The sequence below is a fragment of the Maylandia zebra genome, linkage group LG7 (genome assembly GCF_041146795.1).
Source record: "Maylandia zebra isolate NMK-2024a linkage group LG7, Mzebra_GT3a, whole genome shotgun sequence".
In the NCBI taxonomy this organism is placed as follows: domain Eukaryota; kingdom Metazoa; phylum Chordata; class Actinopteri; order Cichliformes; family Cichlidae; genus Maylandia; species Maylandia zebra.
In genome coordinates this window covers 52,005,045-52,029,662 of record NC_135173.1, presented here as the reverse complement: position 1 = coordinate 52,029,662, position 24,618 = coordinate 52,005,045, and the positions used below count along the sequence as shown (strand labels likewise).

Below are 24,618 nucleotides of genomic sequence, written 5' to 3'. Positions count from 1 at the left end.
CGGGCCTCTAAAAATCCCAGCTAAAATAAAAGGCTTGAGCATTATGCAACATAATCTGTAAGCAGCTGCATTATTAACAAAATACCAGTCAAAAATTGACGTGGTGTGTTGTTGACAAATCATCTGATGAAACTTCATGACAGATTTAGGAGATATGGTCAATCAAATTATCTCTCGTGGATGCTAATCTGAAAGTGATGGTGGAACCTGAACCTTTTCAGCTTGACCGTTTAATAACCGACAAAGACAGGAGTCAACACCTTCCCCCGTCATGGCTTTTCTTAATAAATAAATGGCTAAATAAATGACTTATTAAAAATGTATTTACACTACAGTCTAACTTCTCTACATCGCACGTGCTGGCCAAGGTGGTTAGTAAGAGAAAACTTAGCTGTTAAGAGTGCTCATTAACTTGCTAATGCTAGCTTCATTTCCACACAACATGGCAGCAGTAGCTTATCTAGCATGATGGCCTTTCATCAGTTTTCTGTCAAAGATCACAGGTTTATCCACCATGCACATGCAGAAAAAAAATGCTGCTGGCTTCACAGCTTGCTAAGCTACAACCATTATTAATGGACACAGACATCAAAACAACACAGTAGATTCCAATGAAACTGGAGTCAAGAAGAGTTAAGCCTGCTTCCAGAGATAACTGCAACCACAAGATGGCAGTAATTTAAAAGATGAGTGTCAAAAGGTAAGAAGCTTCATGATATAATACAAGGTGAGAGAGGAATGAATTTTAATTGATGGCAATTTTTAGATTTCACTGGACAAGCACTGCTTGTCTTGCTTACTCTGATGAAAATATGCAAACTGCCCATCCAACCATCCATCCGTTTGCTGAACTGATTACCCAGTTCAGACTTGATCATTAAATGTGCCAAAGTGAGCTTTCACTTTTAAACTTTCTGCCTGGATCAATACCAGTTTAATACCTAGTTCCCTAGTTAGCAAACAGTTGCTACAATTGGTACTGCAAAGCCAACATGTAGAGCAGACTGCAAAGTTTTCCAAAGCCAATGCATCAGATGAAGACAGTGATACTCGCAGCTCATCAGAAGGACATCATACCTGAGTTCTATAAAACACGGTTAAACGTAATGTTAACTTCCAGCCGATCAAGTAGAAACTTCTGCATCTGTCTTGGGGTATCACCACTCACCACTGCAGGAAAGCTTTGCCTTCTCTTATTCACACAGTTTTAAATTCTTAGATTCTTTTAGTTTCTTTCTTCTTTGGGTGGCATGAGGCTGCAGAGCATTGTTGCTTCACAGGAAGCAGGTCGTGGCTTAGAATTCAGTCTAGGTCTTTTCTGTGTGCATGTTTTCCCTGTTTGTGCTTAGGTACTCTGGCTTCCTCCCACAGTCTAAAGTCATGCATGGGGTTAATTTGTAATTATAAATTGAGTTTATGCATGAATGTAAGCATGAATTGTTGACTGTTTCTCTGTGTTAGCCTTGCAATAAATAGTCAACAAGTTGGACTCCAACCCAGTGTGACCCCCTGAACTGGATAAGCGAAAGAAAAGGGAAGGATGGAAGACCTTCTACTCTTTGGCTTTTTTCTCCTCAGTCATCTTTTCTTCTTGCCAACGCACTTAAGTTGTGGAGTTTTGCACATCAGTGCCAGATTCACTGTCCCTCTTATTCCCAAAGCTCCATTTTCTCTATCCCCCATCCACCTGTCCTATGCATGAGCACAAACGCCCCCTGTTGCTCACCGAGTGGAATATTGGTGTGTGGATCAGTCTGAGCCAGGGCTTTGTACAAACACCAGAATCGTTTTTTTTTCAGTGACTGCTCAGAATGAACTGCTGGCAGACGTTGAGGATTGCTGAATTTGAAAAATCCCGTAGAACAAAAGCTTAGTCCTGGTTTCAGTACTTGTTCATGCAATCACATCATTCCAATGATCATTTATTCATTTTTAAAAGGTTGCACAGGTTTTTTCATGCGCTTGCATTCCCTTGAATAGGTGCCCATCATAAAGAATTAATAATATAGTTCTTTTGTTTATACACCTTCATTATTTAACCCTCTCCCACAGGACATTTTCGCAGCTTTTATTTTGTCTTTTTTTTTCCAACGTGCTGTTTTCGAGAGTTCTGCATTAATCCTGTTCTTTACCCACTCAGAAAAAGGCCACAACTCAATCAGTCTCCCGTCCTGTGGAACAGCAGCCTTTAAAAAATGACTCTATACCCTGAGTTGACAGCCCAAAGATGGGAAGAGAGGAATTAATCTCACAGAAAGACCCGGAATAAAAAATAAGGAGGGGAAAGTGGAGGGGGCTAAAAAAGGTTTGTGGGGGGGGGGGGGGGGGGGGGGGGTGACAAGTCACGCAATTGGTGAATGTGAGAGTGCTCAAAAAATTGTACACAAATTCTGGAACACACGGTGTAGGTGTGCACAAACGCACACACACATACGCACACAAATGGAGGGTGTGTGTGAACGAGTAGAGGCTGGTGGAGGGAGGGAGAGGGAGCAGGGATCAATCCATATTTAGGTCTAATCTGTATCGCCCTGGGCTGTTGCAGACGTAGAGTTTTCGGGGACTTTATGAAGTCTTGTCAACATGATGTCATTCCAATTGGAGCTAGCCCAGGAAAACAGGGCCACTGCATTGGTTGTTAATATTATAAAGCAGACCGGGCCAGATTAACCATAGGACACATTATTCGGTTGCCACGAGGATGTGAACAGTTGTGCACAGGGTGAAGATGCACTTAGAAGCAAGTAAGCAGAGAAGTGCTCTTTCCCAGCAGTGGTTAATGTCGATGCCCACATGGAGTGTGTTTGCACTGGTGTGCAAACTGTATCCGAGTTTTTTGGATGGATAACAGAGGCAAACAGGGAGGCAGATTTCGAGGGGGATAAATGGAGAAGAAGATAGATCGCAAAGGACCATGCCAGAATCTCAAGGCTTTGGAAGGGGAACGTCTCTCTGAGGCCATCCATTGTGAATCACGGATGCCAGTAAATTTATCACATCACAGCATTGCAACACTCCTCATTTTATTCCATTGCTCCTCTTGATCATTCAAACCATTCATCCTGTGAGACGGTGTGTGGGGTGTGATGTCCATTTGATTTACTGTTCTGAAAAATGCGCATTAACATAGCTAACAGTTGTCACATGCTAAATCTATGACTGTAATTTAAACGGCTCAGGCCTGATGGGGTGTCATTCAGCTTATGCTAGGGAATATTTGATAAGGCTACATCATTACAAACCCCCCCTATCTATCTATGTATCTGTTCGCGTAAATGAGCAATGGCTCTCGTTTGAGCCGGAAAGCCGAGCTGTCATTAGTCTGTCTCCAAATACACCCACTAGCTCTAATGATGCAAAAACATGCCTGGTTATGCTTGAGCACGAGCCGTTTGAAGAGTATGAAAAAAAAAATGAAATAAAGAAGATTTGAAGAAAGATGGATGTAGCAACGTATATGTCTTCAGGTGGAGACAGTATTTCACCATAGAGAGATGGGGTGGTGGGGTGGTGGGATCTTTTCGTTGGGTGGGGATGCGCGTGTGTGTGGATCTGCGCGTGCGCCTGTGTTTCAGTGTTATTTTCTTTTTAAAGGGGAATGGGCTTTTAACATGCAACTCAGAATCTGTCTGTCTGTCTGTCAACCACTCTTTGATGTCCTGCCGCCTTTGAGAGGGCTCGGGTATCATTAAGCACTTCCAATGAGTCCCACGTAGAGAGATGACTGGATGCGTAAAGTTTTTCATCATCAGTAAAAATAAAAAGCCTGCCTCTCCTCTAACTGGGAACTTCAATCAACTTTAATTCATTTATTTGTCCATAAATAACCTGCCTGTGATTAGTCAAATGATATTTTTTAAGCGTTAGTAGAAAACACCGCCACTGCCCTCCCTTTCTTTTTTCCAGGGCTGTTTCATCACAGCAAGGTCTGGTATGTGCTTTCTAATGACGTGCAGGTCCACCGTGCTGAAGTGTTATGAGGCTAATATGTGGAGAGTTAATATATGCCTGTCACCAGTAAAGAACGAGCACGAGCGCTCCAGAGTGCACCGCATGCTGAATCTGAACGAGGGGGAAAGACATTAAATATTCTTTTTGATTGCATATCCAGTTGCATATTCTCACAGAGGGATTTTGCTTTTAACTGAATGTGCTGTACACAAGCACTTTGCAGTTTAACAAATATTTTTCCCCTGGCAATGTCTCAGCCCACCGGTGGTTTAGTACTTAATCCTTCCCAACAAATCCAACTACTAGCTCTACCCAGGGGTGGGCGGGGAGCTGCCATCTCTACAAAGGGAATTATTGACATTATTAAGCTATCTGTTTACACTAGAAAAAATATTTTGCATTATAAACAAATGTATAATATCAATCCCTGTAAGCCCTTTGTGGGCTATATAACTTAGCTCATAATGATGAAAGTGACCTTGCTCTGGAGAGTTGGGTGGGCAGGTTTTACTAACGTAGCGGGGAATACTTAGGGGAATACTAATGTTAGCTGAAGTAACATCTTAGGCCTGCTTATAGTTGTTCACACCCCAGGTTTCGGTTTCCCCCCAGCATCCGCGGCCCTTTTTGAAAAAAAAAAAAAAAAGAGCCTATCTTCTCATCTCTGGCTCTGTTCTGAAAACTCATTAGGACCAGAGATCAAAGAGTAGGGCAGCCGGCCTGTGAACTGGGCACTGTGGGCTATTTCCATCTATTTATCACTCATACGGCTATTTTGGCCCTCACTGGAGGTGATCTGAATCCAGATCGCACCACAACTTTCCTCAGTAAGCGTGCCATTTTGGTGACATCCAGCCGCAGCTATGCAGAGTTCTCCGAACCGAATGCCTGCCCCCAACAAATGCTGCCCTGCATATGAAATGCTTATTCACAACTTCAAGTGACAAAATAGCTTTAACCATTTCCATATTAGAAGAAAACCTAGAAGAATGCACAGAATAATAGCGCAGATCCACACAAGGCAAGTGCAAAAATGGCCTTGCACCTAAATTACCATCCAGCCTTATACTTTTTGGATATTACCAACTGCAAACAACCGTATACACATTTTACCTCTATTTGACAAGATTTAGGGAAAGATCAAGATTTGGGAGAAAAGTGAGGATGTCCTTAAAAAGCTAAGGGTATTGAAACTGTAACTGTGCCTCAATCCAGTCCAAATACTTGTATAGTGAAATAACATATGAATTTTTTGTTGCTTTTTTGCATGACATTTAACATCAAAAATGACTAATGTAAGATTTGTAGACACGATGCTTGCCTAAATCCATAATGTAGATGTATAACTTCACTTCCTACATTTTATCAAAGTCATTGTGACCAAGGATTGTGTCTTATTTATTTTCTTCTTTGTCTTTGTAATTGAATTTCTCTGCAGGCTGTGGTTTTTAAAGTTAATTGCATTAATGCTGAGCCATTAGATTGTTAAACCGCATTCTGCAACATTAGTGACATTAAAATTGTATGATCATGTCAAGGCGATCTCATTTACTGGAACAGAGGTGTACTGGGTTTGATACAGATTGCTAACATTTAACTCATCATTCTCCTCTAACTCCCTCAATACTTCATGTCTTGTATATCCACTAAAAGACAGTACAATGTATTTCATGCTTCAAAAGTATTGGACCACCATAAACTTGAGAGACTTACAATAATGCAGTGCTCCTTTCATTAGGCCCTCCCTGCCAACCACATGCTCAACATCCTCAGTTTGCATTAAACCTCTCTCTAACGCGCTCCCTGATGATATAAACATGATGACATTGACGGGGTTATTTTCTCAAACCTGACAAAGCTCCCACAGAGCCGCTAAACCCATAAATGACTAATGACTGTGTTTAGCTTGTTGAGGAAAACTCCCTGAAGATTTTTTTAGAGGTGGAAAAACAAAATTTGCTCTGGAAACTGTCAAAATATGTAGACATTTAAAAAAAAAAAAGAAGATGTGTTATATATTTATCACGCTTTAATTGGTGTTGAAACATTAATGGTGTTTAAATAGCTAAAAACTACAACAAAGTGTCATATTTGTTTGTTGTGCTCAGACAACACATTATTGTGAATTAAAGTCTTTTGAATCCAGGGCTACAAAGCTTCTGATGAAACGATTAAGCAATGTCTGTTCAGTCATTAGTAACACAGGGTTAGTCGTGTCACAGGCATCGTGGAGATGGGGTCTCTTATCATCTCAAGCTAAAAGGAAAAGACAAAACATGCACTCAGTGACCAGATTTACTCAAGTAAGCATTAATTATGTAATTGACATTTATGGAGAAATAATAATGGCGTCTCTATGACCATAACTTTCCATACATTTCATAATGAAATTACACAATCCTTCTATAGACAATAATGAATTAAGTCGTCATAGAGCTATTTCCACAAACTGATCTCATTACAATGTGTCATCTGTCCTTTGACTTTTCCATTTAGTTTAGACAGTGATGTTGGCCTTTCTGCTTGCTTTTCACCGGTTTCCGCTTTGTGGAGCGTTATTTACCTCCGCCTCGGACTGGATTCCAAGTGGGTAATTTGATCAGCTGAGGATGACGAGGGCAAGGACAAACAACGCGCTTCCTGTCCCAACCTGTTTCCTGCTTTGTCAACGGCAAGCCATCACGCCGACAAACGTACATGAGCTTAAGCACACATTTGTTCAATAAATGACCTCAGACAGCCCAGAGCAGGTGATGAACAGGACAAGCGGACCATCTGTCTCCTTTTACAGTTGTTTAACTGTGACGCTGCACCACCACAGAGTGGAAAAGCACAGTGACGAAAAGCGACTGGTATTATTCGTTTACTGAGCCCGTCCTGTCTCTGAGTGCTGAAATTATTGTGAATACAGGAAGTTGTAAGATTTGTAATCTTAAACTGTTTCCATACGTTGGGTTTATAGTTTCACAACCGAACAAACACAGAAGGGGAAAAATAAATAAATCAGGGTTATATAGAGGGTGGCACAGTGGTTAGTACTGTTGCAAGAAGGCCCTGAGTTCAATTCCACTATTCTGTGTGGCTCATGGGTTCTCTCCGGGTACGCTGGCTTCCTCTCACAGTGCAAAGACATGCAGTTAGTGGGGATAGGTTAATTGGTAACTCTGAATTGCCCATAGGTGTAAATGTGAGTGCTAATGGTTGTCTGTCTCTATGTTCTAGACTGGCCACCTGTCCAGGGTGTACCCTGCCCTTTGTCCTAAGACAGCTGGGATCGGGTCCTGACAAGGATAAGTGGAAGAGGATGGATTATATGGAGAGATGGACAAGCCATAAGGGAGAGTGTGTAATAGCAATAGTATCAATACCAAAGCAGGTATTGGTATTGGATTGATACTAGCATGATAGGATAAATACTTTGTTTCTGTCCTCTAAGATTTTTTATTCATTTTTATGAAAAACTCTGAAAATGTCTGAACATTTTTTTTGTTTTGACCCTCATGTCTGTTTTATTTATAGCATATACCACAACAGAAGTTGGCCCAAAGCACTTTGGAGGCAGCTACATTTTGGTGTGTTATTTTGTTTTAATTACTGTGATTTTGTGGTCATTAAATGTCTTCAGAATTTGCAGATTAATGACGAATAATCTCAGATGTCATGTCACACTTTTCCTGCCTTTACAGATTAAAAATACCAGTATTGGTACCAGCAATAGTTGTCCTGTATTTACATGGTATCGGACAGATACCAACATTTGCAGTATTGCACAGCACTGATATGTATTTGTGTTCTCTCCTTAATGCCACAACGATACAGTGCAGGAGCAAGTGTTGTTGCTCTCAAAAGCTGTCCAGGTATTTCTGTCACTGAAGGTCTGTCTCAGTTTTTCTGCCTTTTACGGTACAGTTTGTGTTTATCCTTTTCTTCTTTTAAAGAAGCTGTTCATTTGCTACATACCTCCGAGAGACTGAGACAGAGCGTGTGAAAGAATGGAGACAAAAAGGCACTGACTATGTGTCTATCAGATTCAGTGTGTGTTTGTGTCTGCATTTGCAAAATGTGTTTTTGCCAATTAAACACACACTCATATCCATCACAATGCCTGAGCTGAGGAGCTGAGGGGCTCCGGGGTTTCAGGTCGCTGTCTTTGCAGCATGCAGAGCAAACTAGGTTACTGTGTACATAAAAAAAAAAGTTGACTGCAGCACATCAGAGCAAAAGGAGCCTGAACAACCCAATGGCTGTCGTTGGAGCTCAACAGATGTAGCTTCCTTCACTAAATCAGCTCTTGGAAAGTTGTCAACACAGCTCTGCCAGAACTGCTGCCTCTCTTCTTCCTGTCTGTTATAGTTGCCTTTTTTCTCTTTACTCGGTGTTTAGTGTTTGCTGACTGACTGTAGGAGAAATAATGAGGAGGGTATTCTTTCTTTTTGTCCCCGTGTCCATGTCCTCCTTTTTCACGGCAACACAAGAAAACACACTTCACAGGATTATTGTATTATGTTTGACTAGTCTAAGTGTCTATGTGCAGTAATGCAGAGGAACGAAGCTGGCCGAGGAATGTGTAACACACCTTGGAACTGTGCGGTGGATCAAAATCTTACAGTGCTTTTGTGTGTTCATGATTATATCGGTCTTAACTAAATCTCCAACACCTCTGACCGAAATGCTGCTCCGAACCATGACAGAGCCTCCACCGTGTTTGAGAGATGACTGCAAAACTCACACTCAAATTATTGTTCCTCTCTCTTTATCTTCTCTCTATGACAGTGATAAAACCAAAAATTTCACATTGTAAGGAATTGAAAGAAATGTGTGTTTTTGCCACGCGCTGCTAGTAACAAAGTGCCTAATACAATACAATTTCAAATGGTTTCTATGCTGAGTTGTCAGCTTCTCTGCTTAGGTGATGTTTTTTTCTTCATATTATTCATGGGCCAGTGTTATGTGGCTTAAAAAAACAAAAATCATTCCTCTGAAAATAATCAGGTACAAAGACGGGACTGAAAGTGAGTGAGAGAAAGTAGCCAATAACAATTATGTGTTATTGAATTAATACGTCTAGCTCCTTGGAAAGAAAATAGGGGTAAAAAATGAGGGATGGAGGGATAGAAGACTTTTGCACAGAATTGTATGTATACTGCATCAGTGGTGGATGCTTATTAAACATGGCCAAAGATTCAGTTAATGAGGTCATCATATATATATATATATAAGTCATCACGGGGCAGCATTTGCATTCATTTACAATCACGTTTTTGTCCACCCAACATATGTAGCTCCAGTATTCACTCCAAATTTAGGCCTTTGCTTGCCTCCATCAAGACTTGTTTGAACTATCCTGTTGTTTAGTTGCCAGTCCTCCACCATGTTCATTATTAGCCTGTCATTGGATGTATCTTTCTGCCATTTGCTGGGCAGGTAGTACACAATAGGTTTATCTGAGACTTTTCTCTGAAAACAGCTGCCTGTTTCAGCTGGAATGATAAAAGTGTGATAAATGTAGCGAGGGTGCACCAAAACAATAAAGCTGGGTCATAAAACCTAAACAGTTAAACAGAGTTGAAAGACTGTGAAAAGCTCAATAACATTTGAGTGTTTTTTTCTCCCACAGCATACCAGGTCTGGACCTCTAATGTATTAAACATTTTGAGTGCTTTTCACCCGACTGAGTGCAGGGCAGACTAACATAATATGATGTTATCCAGTGGAAGTAAAACAATACAAAAAAATGAAAGCACATATACAGAGTGAAAATACTTTTTCACATGTTCTGTCTGAAGTAGGATTCTGGTCATATTTCAATGTCTAGTAAAAAATATATATATATCTATGTCAACAGGTTAGTAATGGGTGGTATGAGGATCGATGCAGGCAATTAACTTTATGTTAAAACCAACATTGACAAAGCTCAAAATGGGATTGAACCTGTAGGAATCATGGCAGAGGGTGGCACTTGGTAGGCGACCTCACTACTCGAGGTCCTAGGGTTGATCTTGAGCGAGTAGTGCATTCTGTGTTTGCTCTCTCTCTCTCTGTTCATGCGAGTTTCTTCGAGATATCCTGGCTTCCTCCCACAGCCCACAGACTCAGAATCAGGTGGATTAGGGAGTCTAAATTTCCCACAGGAAAGAATGGGAGTGTGTGTGTTTATCTGTCAATCTGTGTTAGCTCTGTGATAGACTGGCAACATGTCGAGGGCTTTCCCTGCCTTCTGTAGTATGTGCTGGTATACGATATAAGCCTGCTCCATTATTAGCCCGGAAGAAAATATGTAAGGAAATAGTGAGTCTACCTATGAGAGGCAACATTTGGGTCTTAAGTAAGTGAGTTAGATGTTAACGGGGTGTATGTGGGATGTGTGCATTCGCATGTGTTTAGAAACAGGGCTGGTCTACTTTAATAATGGCTTGTTATAGTGTATTGCTGACGCGGAGGCAGCAATTAGGCCTGACCGACGTTGTTTTTACAGCTAGCGTCGAAGCTTTGTACAGATAATAATTCAACTCTGTCGGTCATTGATGTCGGTGTGCCGCTTCCAATTTCAAATTTGTAATCATAACAAGCAGAACGCGGCATACTTCCCCAAACCTTTAATTCTAATTTAATACTCACGAAGCTGTTACCATCATCCAGGATTTAGGCTTTGCCATCTGTGACCTCCAGTACTGTGCAACTCATAATCATCAAGCGTGTATGAACTGATATTTCTGAGTATCACAGTTTTTTGGTGTAAACATTGCTAGTTACCGTGTGGAACTGGGAGCTTTATTGTCAGTGCATTTCAGGCCGGACACTCACAACACAGCCTTTTGATCGCGTACTTTGCATACAAACAACCAACTTAAACTGCTCTCCTGTGCTTTCCATCAAAGGTAAATGTGGTTTTAACTTCATTGGATGGCGAACTCTATCAAATTATCTACATTGTGCATAAATATGCATGCTAAGAGTCCTAAATGTAGATAAGGAGAACCGAATAGTGTGACAAATTGATGCCAATGGTCATTTATTTATTGAAGAAAATGTTAAACGTATATCAACTCTTGTTTTGAGTATCTGGTATGATCCCTTGTAGAAATATCTCCAATATAAATGTTTTTCATCACCGTTAATCAGCCCCGCACATCAGCTTGGGGGAATTTGTGGCCCATTTGTACAGAACAGCCTGAAGTCTGACATGATAACTGCTCATTTTATTCTATTTTTATTCTTCTTTTAGCATTCTTTTGTAGAAAAGCTTAGGTGTTGTTGTTGTTGTTGTTGTTTTTAAATTGTGAACATTTGCATGTGATCTTACCCAGTATCCTATCCCTAATATCCATTTCCCTTCAAAGAGGGCAAAAAGCCCCACTGTGAAACAAAACACTTAAACAAGGACAGAGATATGAACTGAAACTACAGGCAATGTGGGAATTTATGCTGCGAGGACCCCCTCCCTTCTCCCATCAAGTTCACCAGAGCCCAAACAGCAGAGCATAGAGCAGTGAATAAAACTCACATGACCCCAGAAACCAACAGCAAAGAGCAAGCTGCAGTGGACATCAGTGTGCCAAGCCACAAACATTCAGGAAGGTCTCCACTGGTGCCTGGGGCCCCCACTGAGACCCAACAGAGGCCTGACAGCACATCCTGGTCCCACCCAGAAAGAGGAGCCCACTACACAAGCCAAGGGACAGCAAACAGACCCAAAGCTCAGGAAGGACACCAGCCACGACAACCAGGGCACCGGGGCTCACCCACAACAACACAGGACGACCCAGCCATCCCTCCATCCCAAGACAGAGCAAAAGGTGCCCCACCCCAGAGGCACCGGGCTCACAGGAAGGGCCCAGGACCCACACCACGCAAACTACCATATGCAGGGAGGCAGAACAAGGGATAGAGATGGGAAGGAAACTGAACGGCACGTCACTCCGAGAACGGACTGGAGAAATGGAAGTCAAAGAAAACACTTAGTTACATTTAGTTTAACTAAAATGTTCTATTGGTATATCACTCAAGCAGCCTTCTGACTTGTCCACGTGTTCTTTAGCAAATTGTATATAGGCACCAATGTGCAACCACTTGAGGGTAGCAGTGCCCTTAAATTTCCTTAATTTGTACATAAGTATGTCTGTCTGTGGATTATTAGAGTACAAAATGTTCAACAGAAAACAAAATCCTGTAACAAATGGAGCGAAGCCTGTGAGGTAGTTCAGGCTGAGCTGCACTGCAGCATATATACCAAACACATCGCAGCTCTGACATGTCAGTACCTCTGCTGCCTGTCATCGCTGCCTGTCGTTTCAACACCTCCACTACCCGAGAGTCCACCTGTAGACTCCGGGGTCATATGTGTCATGTTCACGGGGAGTGATGAGCTTGGAGTGTGCTGCTGTAATAAATCAATCCTTTCAAACGGGGGTGTTTTTCTAGAGAATTCTTTCTCAAGTCCTCAGATATCTGCTTTGTTTTTGCCGTAAGACACTTCCACAAACAAGGACAGTGAAGAAGATAAGACGCTGACAGATCGCTGCTCTTGAAACAAAAATGGGTCGCCTATTCACACCTGTTTGTGAACCCACTCATCGGAAACACGTGACCAAATTTCATCTTCTTGTTAGCGTGAGGTTCACATACTCTTAACTGTCACAGATATCCAAATAGTTGATCATTTTCCCGTCTATAAAATCAAAAATTTTATTGAAATCTAATGTCGTTATATACATTTTTCAAGATTTTTAAAGTTTGAATGATGATAGATACAAAAAACAGTTTGAGCTTGTTTCATTTCGGTGAAAAGTGATTCAAGGTCACAGTAAAATGTGAAAATCAGCAAAGGTTTTTTATTACCCGCAATTTTTTATGGCTCATCTTCAAACTTCACAACAACATACTAGGTCTTGGGGGACATGAGTACCTAGGCTGGTTAAGCATTTAACCTTGACCTTCATTAATAGCACCCAAGGTCAAAGTTGACAATTGGGAAAAAAAATCAAGAAGCCATATCAAGTTATATATCATATGAAAGGACATGAAGAGAGCTGTACAACACACCTTTTAGTTTTTAAATACAACACCCTATGACGTCAAATTGACGCCATAACAGACGGACCTCTGTATGCTGTAATAAAAATATCATAAAGTTTTAGTGTAGTGTAGGTGCAGTTTCCGAGTGCTGTTGTCTTACTGCATTGTCATAGTTATGCATGACCCATCAGTGATTATACTTCTTATTTTTCAAAGGTGTATTTAAATACAGCAACATGTGCTCACAAGGTTTTCAATAAACTTGACCTCTGACCTTGACCTTGAGGTCAGATTAGAACTCATCTGAGATCTTTAGTAAAAACATCTATGGTATCAGCTTGAATATCTTACATTCTTCAGTTATGTTCACAAAGTCGGGTGTCCCCACTGCCTGCCTGCTTAAACACAAACTTACACAGCTCACTGTATCCAAGTCTCAGTGTAGCAGCTTTAACTTCAGGCGGCAAACACCTAATTCGATTAATGAGTTTTAACCACTGATCCTGTTAAATGGCCCTTGTGTGGATTGTAAAGTTGGATAGCGATGCAGCTCAGCCATGTTGCAGACTCTTCAGGCTTTTCAGGCAGTGTGATACCCACAGACCAGACTGTCTTACTCTGTGCCTAGCTTATAATAACTGCTACTGTGAAAACTAGGCCAAACCAGCAGGAGCAGACATTGACGCATCCCGCTCAACTGCTAATATCCACTGATAACACTTGCCAGTGTAAGGTTGACCAGTATTATGCATGAAAATGGAGCGATGGCTTGTGTGAAGAGGCGGCCGCTCAAATGGCAGATTTTCAACTTAAAACGCACAGAAATGGGTGCGTGGTGAAACTGGAATGTTACAAAACCACACAGTACATTTACAGGGTACACACAAGTATGATAGATCTTAATAGATAAGATTTGCAGGGGGGGGAAGTAAAAAATAAATGCTTGCGATATCCTCAAAGATCCCTGAAATGCCTCTGACCTGCTGAGCAAAATAAAGGGAAGGATAAACGCTGACATTTAGCCTTCTAAAGGAGAAAGCATAAGAAGTAAAGAAGGCCAAGCCTCACTGCAAAGATGATCATCTGAAGAACCGTAATTGTTCTCTGCATCGTTACATCTCATCCCGACCTCTTTGTGCTTTCACACTAAGGAACTGTGAGCTCACCTCTCAGGCTGAGGGTCGCCTGCAGTTCCCCCAGGGGACTTCAGCGACTAATGGAGGTGGGCGACGGGGGTGTGTGAGAAAGGGAGTGGTCAAGTCTCGGTGTGCAGCCCCGCGGCCGTTCTCATTTCATGCTCTTTGGCCCTCTTTACCCTACCGTCGGACTTAAATGTCAATCAGGAGCACTGGAAGGCCTGGTACAGAGGGCGAGGGAGGGTCCCACCTCGAAGATAGGTCGACCCCTCTATTTAAAAGTGCCACAGAAAATATGGAGAGGAGGGGGTGAGTTTAGACTGTAAGACCTTCTCTGCCATAGTGACAGGACGGAGTGATCTTGAAAGGCGAGCAGCTGGGCTTTCTAAGAGCCAGGCCCGCTGTCCCGTGGAGCTCTAAAGAGCAGCTCGACAATGCCTGCCTCAGCACATAAATAATTTCTCTGTGTTTATAGCGTGGCTGCATCCACGAATGTTTGCAACAGTTACTGTATATGTGTGCGTTATATAGTGTGGGAAGCAAATCTCAATTTTTAGTCTGAATATGCAGTTTTAGTGCACAGATTTAATGCAGCACTGTTTGTTTTACCATGACAACTGCTGATGACCCCCTCTCTTCACCATGTGATTTCTCCTAACCTTGTCGACATCTCAGTGTGTTTGTTTGTGGCAGTGACAGATTGTTCTATTCTCATGCAGTATTGAGTAGGTTATGACCCAGACACCTTGTCCTCTTTGTTCGACGCTTCTCCATCTTCTCCACCTCCCAACCCCGGCCCACCATCTTAATCCTATCATGAAAACCTCTCTTGAAAATCACTGTACGTTAACAGAGGTCCAAAGACAGAGGACCCTGATTGTTGTCAAGGTAGGCCTTCCCCCCGCTCCCTCTCAATTAAAATGCATTTCACTCATATAAGCCTCGCTGATCCCCTCCTTCTTTCTCCAACTCTCAGATGCGAGACAGACAGAACGGTGCGACCGCTGGCCAAGGTTAACCAAGTCTTAAACTGTGTTTGAGCACTGCACCACCGCGAAGATCAAACCCCATCTCAAAGCTCTCGCTGACAACTCTCAGCTAACAAAACTCTCCTGCCTCTCCTTTCTTTGCCCCGTCTAACGGTGAACTGCATCCAGCGCACAGCTGACCTGATCTTGCTGCAAGCCCAGAGTGGAAATTTCCCAGTGTGAACCAGTATAAAGCTTCCCACATTCATCAAAGGTATCGACCCTGAATATCTGAGCGTGGTGATGGATTAACCTGCTTGCTATTTCCAAACATTTGTCTTCATTAAGGGGAGTAGTTATAACTTTAAACAGTGGAATTAATTAGTGGAATTTTTTTAACTATTTGGTGACTTATTAAGATGGTCATACAGATTTTTTTTTAATTCCTGCCCTCAGTGAAGCTCATCAAAGAGCTTTATCATTGTATTACCATATTCTGTGACATTTACCCACATGTACAGCACATTACTAGAAGTGTACCACCACGGGGTCGTGAGGCTGAGCTCCAGCATACAAGTATGATCGGTGGACCAAGAGCACCACTCTGTGGCATAAAGCGGCGTGACTCGGTGTGCTTGGTTTACTACGCAGCCAACGGATGTCAGCAAAGGGCTGCGCTGAGGCTTAAGTGACATTTAATGAAAAAAGTGAAAATGATATGAAAGAAAACAAAGACAAATGTGAGTCGTGTGGCAAAGCAGTAAGATGTAGAAGACTCCTCTAGTTATTGTTGTGTATATTTTAAAGTCTTGTCTCGTTAGTAGAGCCAGCAATCAGTTGTCACTCGTGGCAGAGAGGCTTTACGCTGCCTTGTGAAGCTGAAATTTCAAGCCCCAAATTGAACGTGGTCATTAGATGAGGCAGCTGCTTGGATGTTTCTGTGGGAGACTGAATGCAGGCTGTCAGGAAAACACCAAGACGCTCTAAAACAGACCAACTCTGACTGCGCTGTGAGGCCCTATCCTGCCCTGACAAGTCTGGCATTGCTTGGCAGATCATTGTCTTCCCTCTGTGACTTTATCATAGCCTCGGGGGACGTATTCCACTCCTTCCCCTCCTCCCCCTCCTCCACACACACACCCACACACTTCTCCCTAGCACAAACACACAAAGCAAGCACTTTGCACTTCTTATACGGGTGTGGCTTCTGCTGCGCAAGCAAGAGCACAAGGGAGCAGGCATAATGACTGCCAGTGTAAATATGAATCCTTGACACTCAAGGCCTTTCTCTGATAAGCGATTAAATCGGTCGCTGATGAGGTGAGCGGCACCAAAGCTCAGAAGAAGCGGCCAACAGTGTGTAATGAACTCCTTATCTCAGTATTTTAATGCATGCCTCTGCGTTCACGGGCGCACTGCGCGTGTATGAGCTGACCCACATCACTCAAGGAATGTAGATCACTCTGTCAGTCAGATCAATTATTCATAAAAAGTTGATATGGCATGCTCGCTTCGTCTTGGTACACTCAAGACATAATCTAGATGGTTGCACTTTAATAGAGAGGATAATGTGAAGCACTAAGTGAGCAAAAGCCATAGTCAGCAGTTGAAACGAGCATCAAATTAGAGCTATGCTTCCCCTTTCTTCTTCTACTCGGCCTTTAATTTTCCTGTCACATGCAGTACATGAATGGTAACAGGGAGAAAATAAGAAAAATGTAGTTGTAGTATATGCATCTAAGCAAGGTTTTAGCGTGCCCAACAGGGGGCTGTGTGCTTCCATTTAACTTGTAAATGGTTCAAACTACTCTGTAATTACAAAGCAGACGTTAATATATCCTCCCGAGAACCGAGGAACAGTGAATCTTTCCACTTTTTTATGATTGCCTTCCTTTTGGAGCTAAAAGACGCCCCCAAACACATGACATATCAATGGAAAGCCCACGATGTCCTCTATTTAGTACATCAGGACTTATTAGGATAGCTCAAATGAGCCAAAAGATATCGACAAAAAACAAATGTCTATGACAGAAGACATAGATATTATTGAAATATTACAATTTTCAACTACCACTTTTAAAATCACAATTCTTGCTTATTTAAAAGAACTTCTGTGAATGCTGTTATTTACTGGCATTTGATTAGAGATCAAATGTGGGAAAAAATGACAGGTTCTCCTCTAGATATACAAACTAGAGCTGATGCTAAATGTTCAAACGGCCAGTAGTGATTCATAACACTCGAAGCATAAATCACCTCTGCTATGTATAAAACATTTATGGGGGGGAAATCTAATTAAGAGTTACTCTGGCTGTTGTCCGTACCATTATCTTTTGACTTAATTGATTGGAGGATAAGATGCAGCCAAGATGTGTGGGCTGGTTTCCTGGTCAAAACACTGCACACACATACACACTGAACTCTAGGCAAGTATACTAGCAAAAATACAAGAAATCCTGCTTTTTCAGAGTAAAAGCTGCCCTGAAAGTGCCTTAGAGAGGAAAAATGTGTTCAGAAATACACTAACCTTAACTGTAACCGCTTAATACTACAGTACTACACCCTACAGTACTACAGAGAAACCCCTCCAATCAGAGACCCTGTGAGCAAGCACTTGGCGACAGCGGAAAATAAAAACCCTCTTTTAATAGGAAGAAATGCAAACTAGTGTATACACGCAGAGTGAAAAGACATGTGCAAGGAAAAAAATGCAAACCAGTTACACTTCCAGAAAAAAGCTGCGAAGTGTCCATGCATTTTCTAGCGCTCACAAGTCTGTTTAGATAGGTTCCTTCATTTAACCAGGTATTGTACTTTTAATCGTTATGTGCTTTTCAACTTTATTCCAAAACATGCGAATAACATAGATATTAACAAGAAAAAAGAACCAAATGTCTGTGAGTAAAGCTTTAAACCTTTAGATCCCTCGCAATCTAAACATCAGTGGCGATGTAATCTTTTTAATTTGCTGAAACTGATTATTAACCTTAAATTAATTATTAATTATTATATAGAGACCCATTGCTTTGTTTTGATGATCACACCGATCAACACCCCTGATCTATCTTTTTGTGCAACACTTGATTTCTTCAGGAGCTTTTACTAGTTTTTAAGACTTGTTCTGTCTTTTCGGCCATGATGCTGGTTTTGAACCGAGCTGCTGAAATGGCTGTTCGAAGCCTGCGCACTCCATCATTTCATTAGCCTTCTGCTGCTAAAATTGATGAGGTTAAAAAAATCGCTGCCGTCCAGGCTACTCTGCATTTTTTTCCATCTGCGATAGATTGATATATGGGTGAATGGATGATTGGTGAATTTCCACATTATTATTATTTAATTGCATGAAAAAGACAGATGACTTAATTTATGAGACTGTGTGCAACAGCACTTGCAAAATCAGTATGGATTACATTCGGGGCTTGCTTTAACTTTGAACTGAAATCGAAACACGCCCATGCTCTTGTTGACAGATGGCGTGGCTAATTCCTGACGCAAGGGGGCGCTGTTGCACTGGATGATAGCCTACCCTAGCCGAGTCTCCGCTCAAGGCATTAACGTGAGCGTAGTGTGTGTGTATCCAGTGAAAATTACCCGGAGACGGACGGAGGCAGTTTATAACCGTACCAATGTCTGTGGCCTATAAATATATTATATTAACCGGGGCGGAATCATCTCGTGGACACAACAACATATCGAAAATGAGGGAATAATCCGAGGAGAGGCACGGCGAGGCTCGTCTGTAGCTACGGTTTTGTTGAACTGCGAGTGGGATCACAGCTGCTGGCTACGAAAATGTCGAGAAAAATAGAGAGCAAGCAAGGTAAGTCCTGCCCGGCTAGACTGAACCTCACCGCTCCACCTTCGGGATACTGTATAACGGTCTCCCTTATACGGGGCTCGGATGGATTAAATTATGGGGGTCTGTTGATCAACACATACGCCAACAAAAAAGGGGGTGCTCCAGATAAAGCTTGGATGAGTGTGTTGGGTGTAAATGGTGGTTTAATTGGGCCTCACGGATTGTTCTTTTTCTCGGCTATCCAGTTAAAATAAAGCGTCTGCTAGCTGGTAGCGGCTAATGATATTTTCATATTTTTTGTCCCGTTTTTAAACCAAAAGGCTGACTTAAGGAGAGCTGGTTAACTGATCCATTAGTTAAAATAATACAGCTTCTCGTGTTCAAAACAGTTTAGCGAGCTAATCCGGGGAAATAGCTTTTTTTTTTTTTTTTTTTTTAAGAAAAATCGTGCTGGCTTTTCTTCCATGGTACTACACCGGCATTTCTCCATTCACTCTCGGTACGGGGGTCGTAAATACACCACCCCGGTTTGATTGTCTGCGAGCGTTGCTAACCATCTCGGGACAAATCTCTGAATTTCACTCAAGAGGAAACACGTGTGTTTCGCCTTTTTCCCCTTTGGAAGACGCGTAAATGAGTGAATATATCGTGTGACATTTTTCTCCTGCTTCCCAATTGGCCGTCCGCGAACATCTAAAGACGGGTTTAGCTAGCAGCAGCTCAAGGTTAGCTTTTACTGGCTAAGGCTAGCTGCCTTGTTACCCCTGGAATGGGATTGCGTTCACGCGCTGGGCTGCTGGGTGTGTATTTGTGTTGATTTTCACTATTGTGCACGTGGCATTTTTTTGTTGTTGGTTTGACCCGTATTTTTATTTTTATTTTTTTCATTTTGTCTACTCGTGTCGCTCACTTTCTCACTTTCACTCTCACTGCGGAGCACAATCACTACGGGAGGAAACGCAGTAGTGTTGGGGTATGGATGGGATTTTGGGAAGGAAACTTTATACCCGTCAGCTACACTTGCATCCCATTCCAGCAGCTGTCTCCTTGCTTCGCTCCACATAGTGTCCTGCCCAGTGTTGCCTGCAGTAAGTGGGCGAAAAGGCGAACACACACACACACTGAGAGCCCCCAATAACAGGAGGGGAGGGAGTGTCATCCTCCACTAGCTCAGTCATTCTTCATAGGCGTAAAAGTTTCCGATTCCTTTCGTGTCTTGCGGACAGATGACTACATATGGTCACAACTAAATGAAAAGTCAGAGGCAATGCAAGAGTTTTTTATTTTGTTTTCTTTTTTTGTAGACTCTTTGCTTAACTGATAACTTAAAAGCAAGTACCCAAACCATCACTTCTCCCCTGCTTCCATTCTTCCCAGTTGTTTACTTGTTGGTCTGTTCTCATCTGCCTATTGATCCCAAATATGTCCCCAAGGACACACTGTGGTGGTTGCTAGTGTAATGGAAACAGGGAAGGGCGAGACTTGGGACTCAGAACAGAAAACTCTGCAGCAGGCAGTGCTTGAGTGTGAGAGAAAGTGTGAAAGGCTTCGTCTCTGGAGACTGGATAGAAACAGGGTGACAGTTTTAGTCGCTGGCAGAATGGTGCCTTGAGGAGCAAACACATGGACACCAAATTCACTAGCTGCATCAACATACTCCTCCGATTACCGGGGATGGTGTCACCCAGTCACTAATTTGCCCTTCCCGCGGGAAGCAAAAGCGAACCTCATGTGCGGTGGAGCCCAGGCGTGTCACCTCTGATGAAATCAGATGGATGGTTCTTGCGCTGAATCCCATTCTCTACGTACTCACCGACATGACTTCATCACTCAAGCAGCCCAAAACTGAAATCCATAAACAGATTCAGTGTGTTGCGGTGTTTGTCCCCCAAAAAACGTAACAGCAGCCAGACAGCCGAAGCTGTTTCTTAATGCTTTTCTCAGAAGGCTTAAAAGCTTTGAGTCTGTGTGATCACATTTTGGTGTAAGCTAAAACTTGAAGATGCTGTCAGGTAGCCTGCCTTAATAATAGTACATGATGTGAGCTGAATGACTGGGTTGGTGTGCAGTGTCAGCACATATTAATAGCTCCAAGGCATCTTTTTTTTTTCTTCTTCTCTTTTTCCTGTCTTTCAGTGCGTTAAGCAATTTAAGTTTTCCGAGTGTTGCTAAATGAGCTCATGATTAGTAGTATAAATAGTTGTGGGGGTGCTGACATTGATCAAAAGTTAAAAATACTTCTCATCCACTGCTTATCACTGGTGAACGATGCATTGTTGACGGGAATTATTTCTGGCTGGTTTTGAGAGTGCTGCACTGTGACTTGCAGACTCTGCTCAGACACTTTCTAATCCCGCAGCGTTTTATGTACGTACCGTATGTTTACTTGTTGGATGTCATACTTTAAATGACCCACTTAGAATGATTCCACTGTTGCAGTTAAATTAAGATGTGAAACATTTAGCGCAGCAGTCCTGAAATGGGATTTGTTGTTGTCAAGATGGCCTAATTTTTGAAATGAAGGCGATACAAAATTTTAAGAAAGAAAACCCATTTAGCGTCACTTTGAAGAACCAACCCAGAATCCACTTTTCAGGAAGATCTTCCGCATAAAAACAGAGACACATCACCTGGGATGAGTTTTCCTTCGTTCGATTTGTATTTCCGTTCTTGTTTTGTCTACATGTGTAGGAAGCCTTCATTCACACAAACCATTCTAAAACTGCACGGGTCAATAAAAATCTGTTCTAACTGCTCCCCGTTGCCAGGATATGTGCCCTTTGTACACTTTAAAGATTGTTATTTTGCTCAAACCTCAGAGTTCCACTGCTCTTTTCACCGGTGTCTTTCTAATAATAGCAGTCATAATAATAACTAGTTTTCATGCACTGTCTCAGTGACAGTACAGTCAAAGGTGATGTGAGAGACAGTGCAGCTTTTCGATATCTTTTAGTATTTGTTTTTGTTTTTAGGTAAGTTAGCTACATTAATGCACTAACATTACTACTACTTCAGCAGCAGAGAACAGCATCTGTTCTTTAGCCACTGCTTTCTAAAACACCATACCAGCTCTGGGTTGAGTTATTGTAGTCACTTGGCCGGCGTTAGTGCAAAGTTTTGTAACATGTTTTTGTGGTGGGGGTGCATGTGTGTTTGTGTGTGTGTGTTGGCTAGCTGGGCTTGTTTGTCAGTGCTTAATTTATTCATTTCAGTCTGCTAACATTAGCCTGTTAATGATATACAAAATACTGAGAGATGTCTTTTTTAAAAAAACCATTTTTATTATAATATCAGGTGATCACGACTAAGACGTGCTGTATTGCTTTTTTTGGCTTGAGTTTTTTTTTAAAGATGAACTACAAGACTATATTTTTATCCCGTGAGCGGCATTTATTTCAAAGATGCACGTAGTCATTTGTGAATTAAATAAAATTTTTATAATTTAATAAAATTAATTTAATAAAAAATAAATAAAAATGAAATAAAAAGAAGAACAATTCTTTTTTTCTCCCACTCGCATTAGGCTTGGATGCTGTGCACACTTTACAGCTCAAAACACACATTTAAACACACCAGAAAAGCTGCTTATGAAAAGATTGTTGAGATTTTCACGGTTGCAAAAATTTCCCTCATGCAGACTGGGGTTGTGACACGACACATTTTGGCACACCAGTGTTGGTAAGAAAGTCGTGAGAGCAGCAGTGCAGTGTTTTAAAATTAGCTTGCGGACTCTTCTGTTACTGGACAGTCAACGGTAGTAGCCAGCCGCAGCGGCAGAACTGATCCATCAGTTCCTTATTTTAGACTCCCTGCACCCCCCTCGCTGCATAGTGTGGCAGTGCGCATCTGTGGTTCACCCTTTGAAAGGGTCTTAGCTGCACTGTTTACTGTCAGGCATTACAAGAGCTAAAACTAAAGTGTGTGTGTGAAACTTCGATGGCCCTCGTTTGCTAAGCGGTTAGCTCGTTGCTTCAGACTTAAAATAGCTTCTTTTTCCTAATGTCCGTAAATGCCGAGCTCTGCATGCCTGTGTCAAAAAAACTCTGAGCAAGAGCTAAAGCAGTCCTGATTACAAAAGGGTTCCCCGGGATAACTCGGTCTGCCCACATTGCTGATGAGTGATCCCACTGTTGCACAGAGCAAGCTATGAGCACTGGTTTGTCATGCTGCAATTTTGAGGTTTGATGGCAGCAAGCATTTCACCCTCCCTCTACCACAGAATGAGAGGCTTGCTTTTCCCATATAGGTTTAGCTGTGTTGTAATTACATTTTTTATTTATTTTTTTTGGTGCCGTGTATGGGAATGCAAAAAGAGGGAGGGAAAAGAGCTTGGGAAGAGAAAGGGAGAGGGTGGATAAAGTCTGTGAGCAGAGAGTGAATCGGATAGAGAAATGGATGGATTACATGTGGCGTAATGGCTGGACCAGGGCAATCGATTAGAAGCGAAGGGAAGTCTGGGTTTTTGTAACATGAACATTTTTAAGGTGCTTTCATCACCTTCCAGGTGGAGCGAAAGACTGCAGTTGAGATAATTTTCAGTGGTCTCACGTGTAATTCAGTGCAGCAGTATGTCACTGGCGGGTCATATTCCCCATCTCTCAACTTCCACGTGTGTTTTTGAGAGACTTTGTTGAGGTGTTGAATCTATCTCAAAAGGATAGAAAGAAGATGCTTCCCCTGAGTTCACTGCTGCGTGTTGGCCTACATGCCAGAGAGCAGGTCGTTTATTCCCGCAGGTGGCCGTCTCATTTCCTTATTACTGTTGAGTGCATTCTCCATTCCAGATAACTGTGGAGTGTTGGACTCTCTCCAGGACCAGTGACGACACCCACTCAGACATCCTTCCAGGATTGCTTAAGTCAAGATTTATAAGAATATGAATATAAAACACATTGGATTTGGGAAAAGCACAATGCTTCTGGACTCCTCCTGACTTGTGTCACTGCTATATGTGGCTCTTCCTCTGAAGTCCTGTGTAACGTGGCTGAGTCAAGTGAGGATGATCATGAGGCTAAGTTAGTTATGACTAACTCTCAGCAGTGCCTTTGTGAGAGAGAGCTCTAAAAAAATGCCACTGTGACCTACGACACAGTATACAAAGGGCGTAAGCATCAGTATCACCTGGACTAGTTGCTGCGTGGACTGTTGGATGGGCAATATAAGCTGGAGGAGCCAGGCCTCCTCAGAGGACACAGACTCCTCTCTGCAGGGTGATTTAGATGAAGACACAGGTAAAGACAGCACACAGTACTTTTGCTGGTGATCAGTTGTACATTTGTTTTACTGGAGAAACAAGCATGTTGGGTATTTTAACTCGTAATGACTTCGAATACCCAAAGAAGAAACTAGACAAGGACATTTACTTTAGCAGATGAGCATTACTAGAAATGTGAAGTGTGTTTGTTTTTTTGTTTTTTGTTTTGTTTTTTTGTTTTTCCCTCATCAGGTTTCAAAAGTTTTAATGGCGTTACACTCATTCTGCAGTTTATGTTAAAATAAACGCATACACGCATTGCTTTTTGTGACGATTATTTGTCTGAGTCTGCGGTTGCAAGCTTTGGAGCCTTCGCTGGTGGAATAAAATGCAGGGGACATTCCTCTCTGTGCTTTTTGTGTCGTGTGGCTTTATGGAAGGTGCTCATTTGCTTTGCTGAAGCTTTGGGTGGACCCAGTTTGAGGAGGCTGCTCTGTGGGGCCACAGCCTTCAATCACAGGCTTCCTCTTTGCCTTATTTACCCCCCCCCCCCCC

General features: G+C 42.1%; 1 protein-coding gene across 12 annotated transcripts in view; it reads left to right on the top strand.

The window, feature by feature from the left end:
• The first annotated feature begins 18,595 nt into the window (after positions 1–18,595).
• The window catches only part of rapgef1b (Rap guanine nucleotide exchange factor (GEF) 1b), a 45,248-nt gene continuing 39,225 nt past the window's right edge, over positions 18,596–24,618 (top strand). For 3 of the 12 annotated variants that reach the window (XM_076886644.1, XM_076886647.1, XM_076886646.1), the window contains exon 1: positions 19,568–19,669. In XM_076886644.1, the coding sequence (XP_076742759.1) occupies positions 19,639–19,669 (31 nt within the window). In that variant the 5' untranslated portion in view covers positions 19,568–19,638. Of the gene's footprint in view, positions 18,891–19,565; positions 19,670–24,618 lie in introns of those variants that run through there. The other 9 variants (XM_076886642.1, XM_076886643.1, XM_076886645.1 and 6 more) reach the window with 6 other exon arrangements.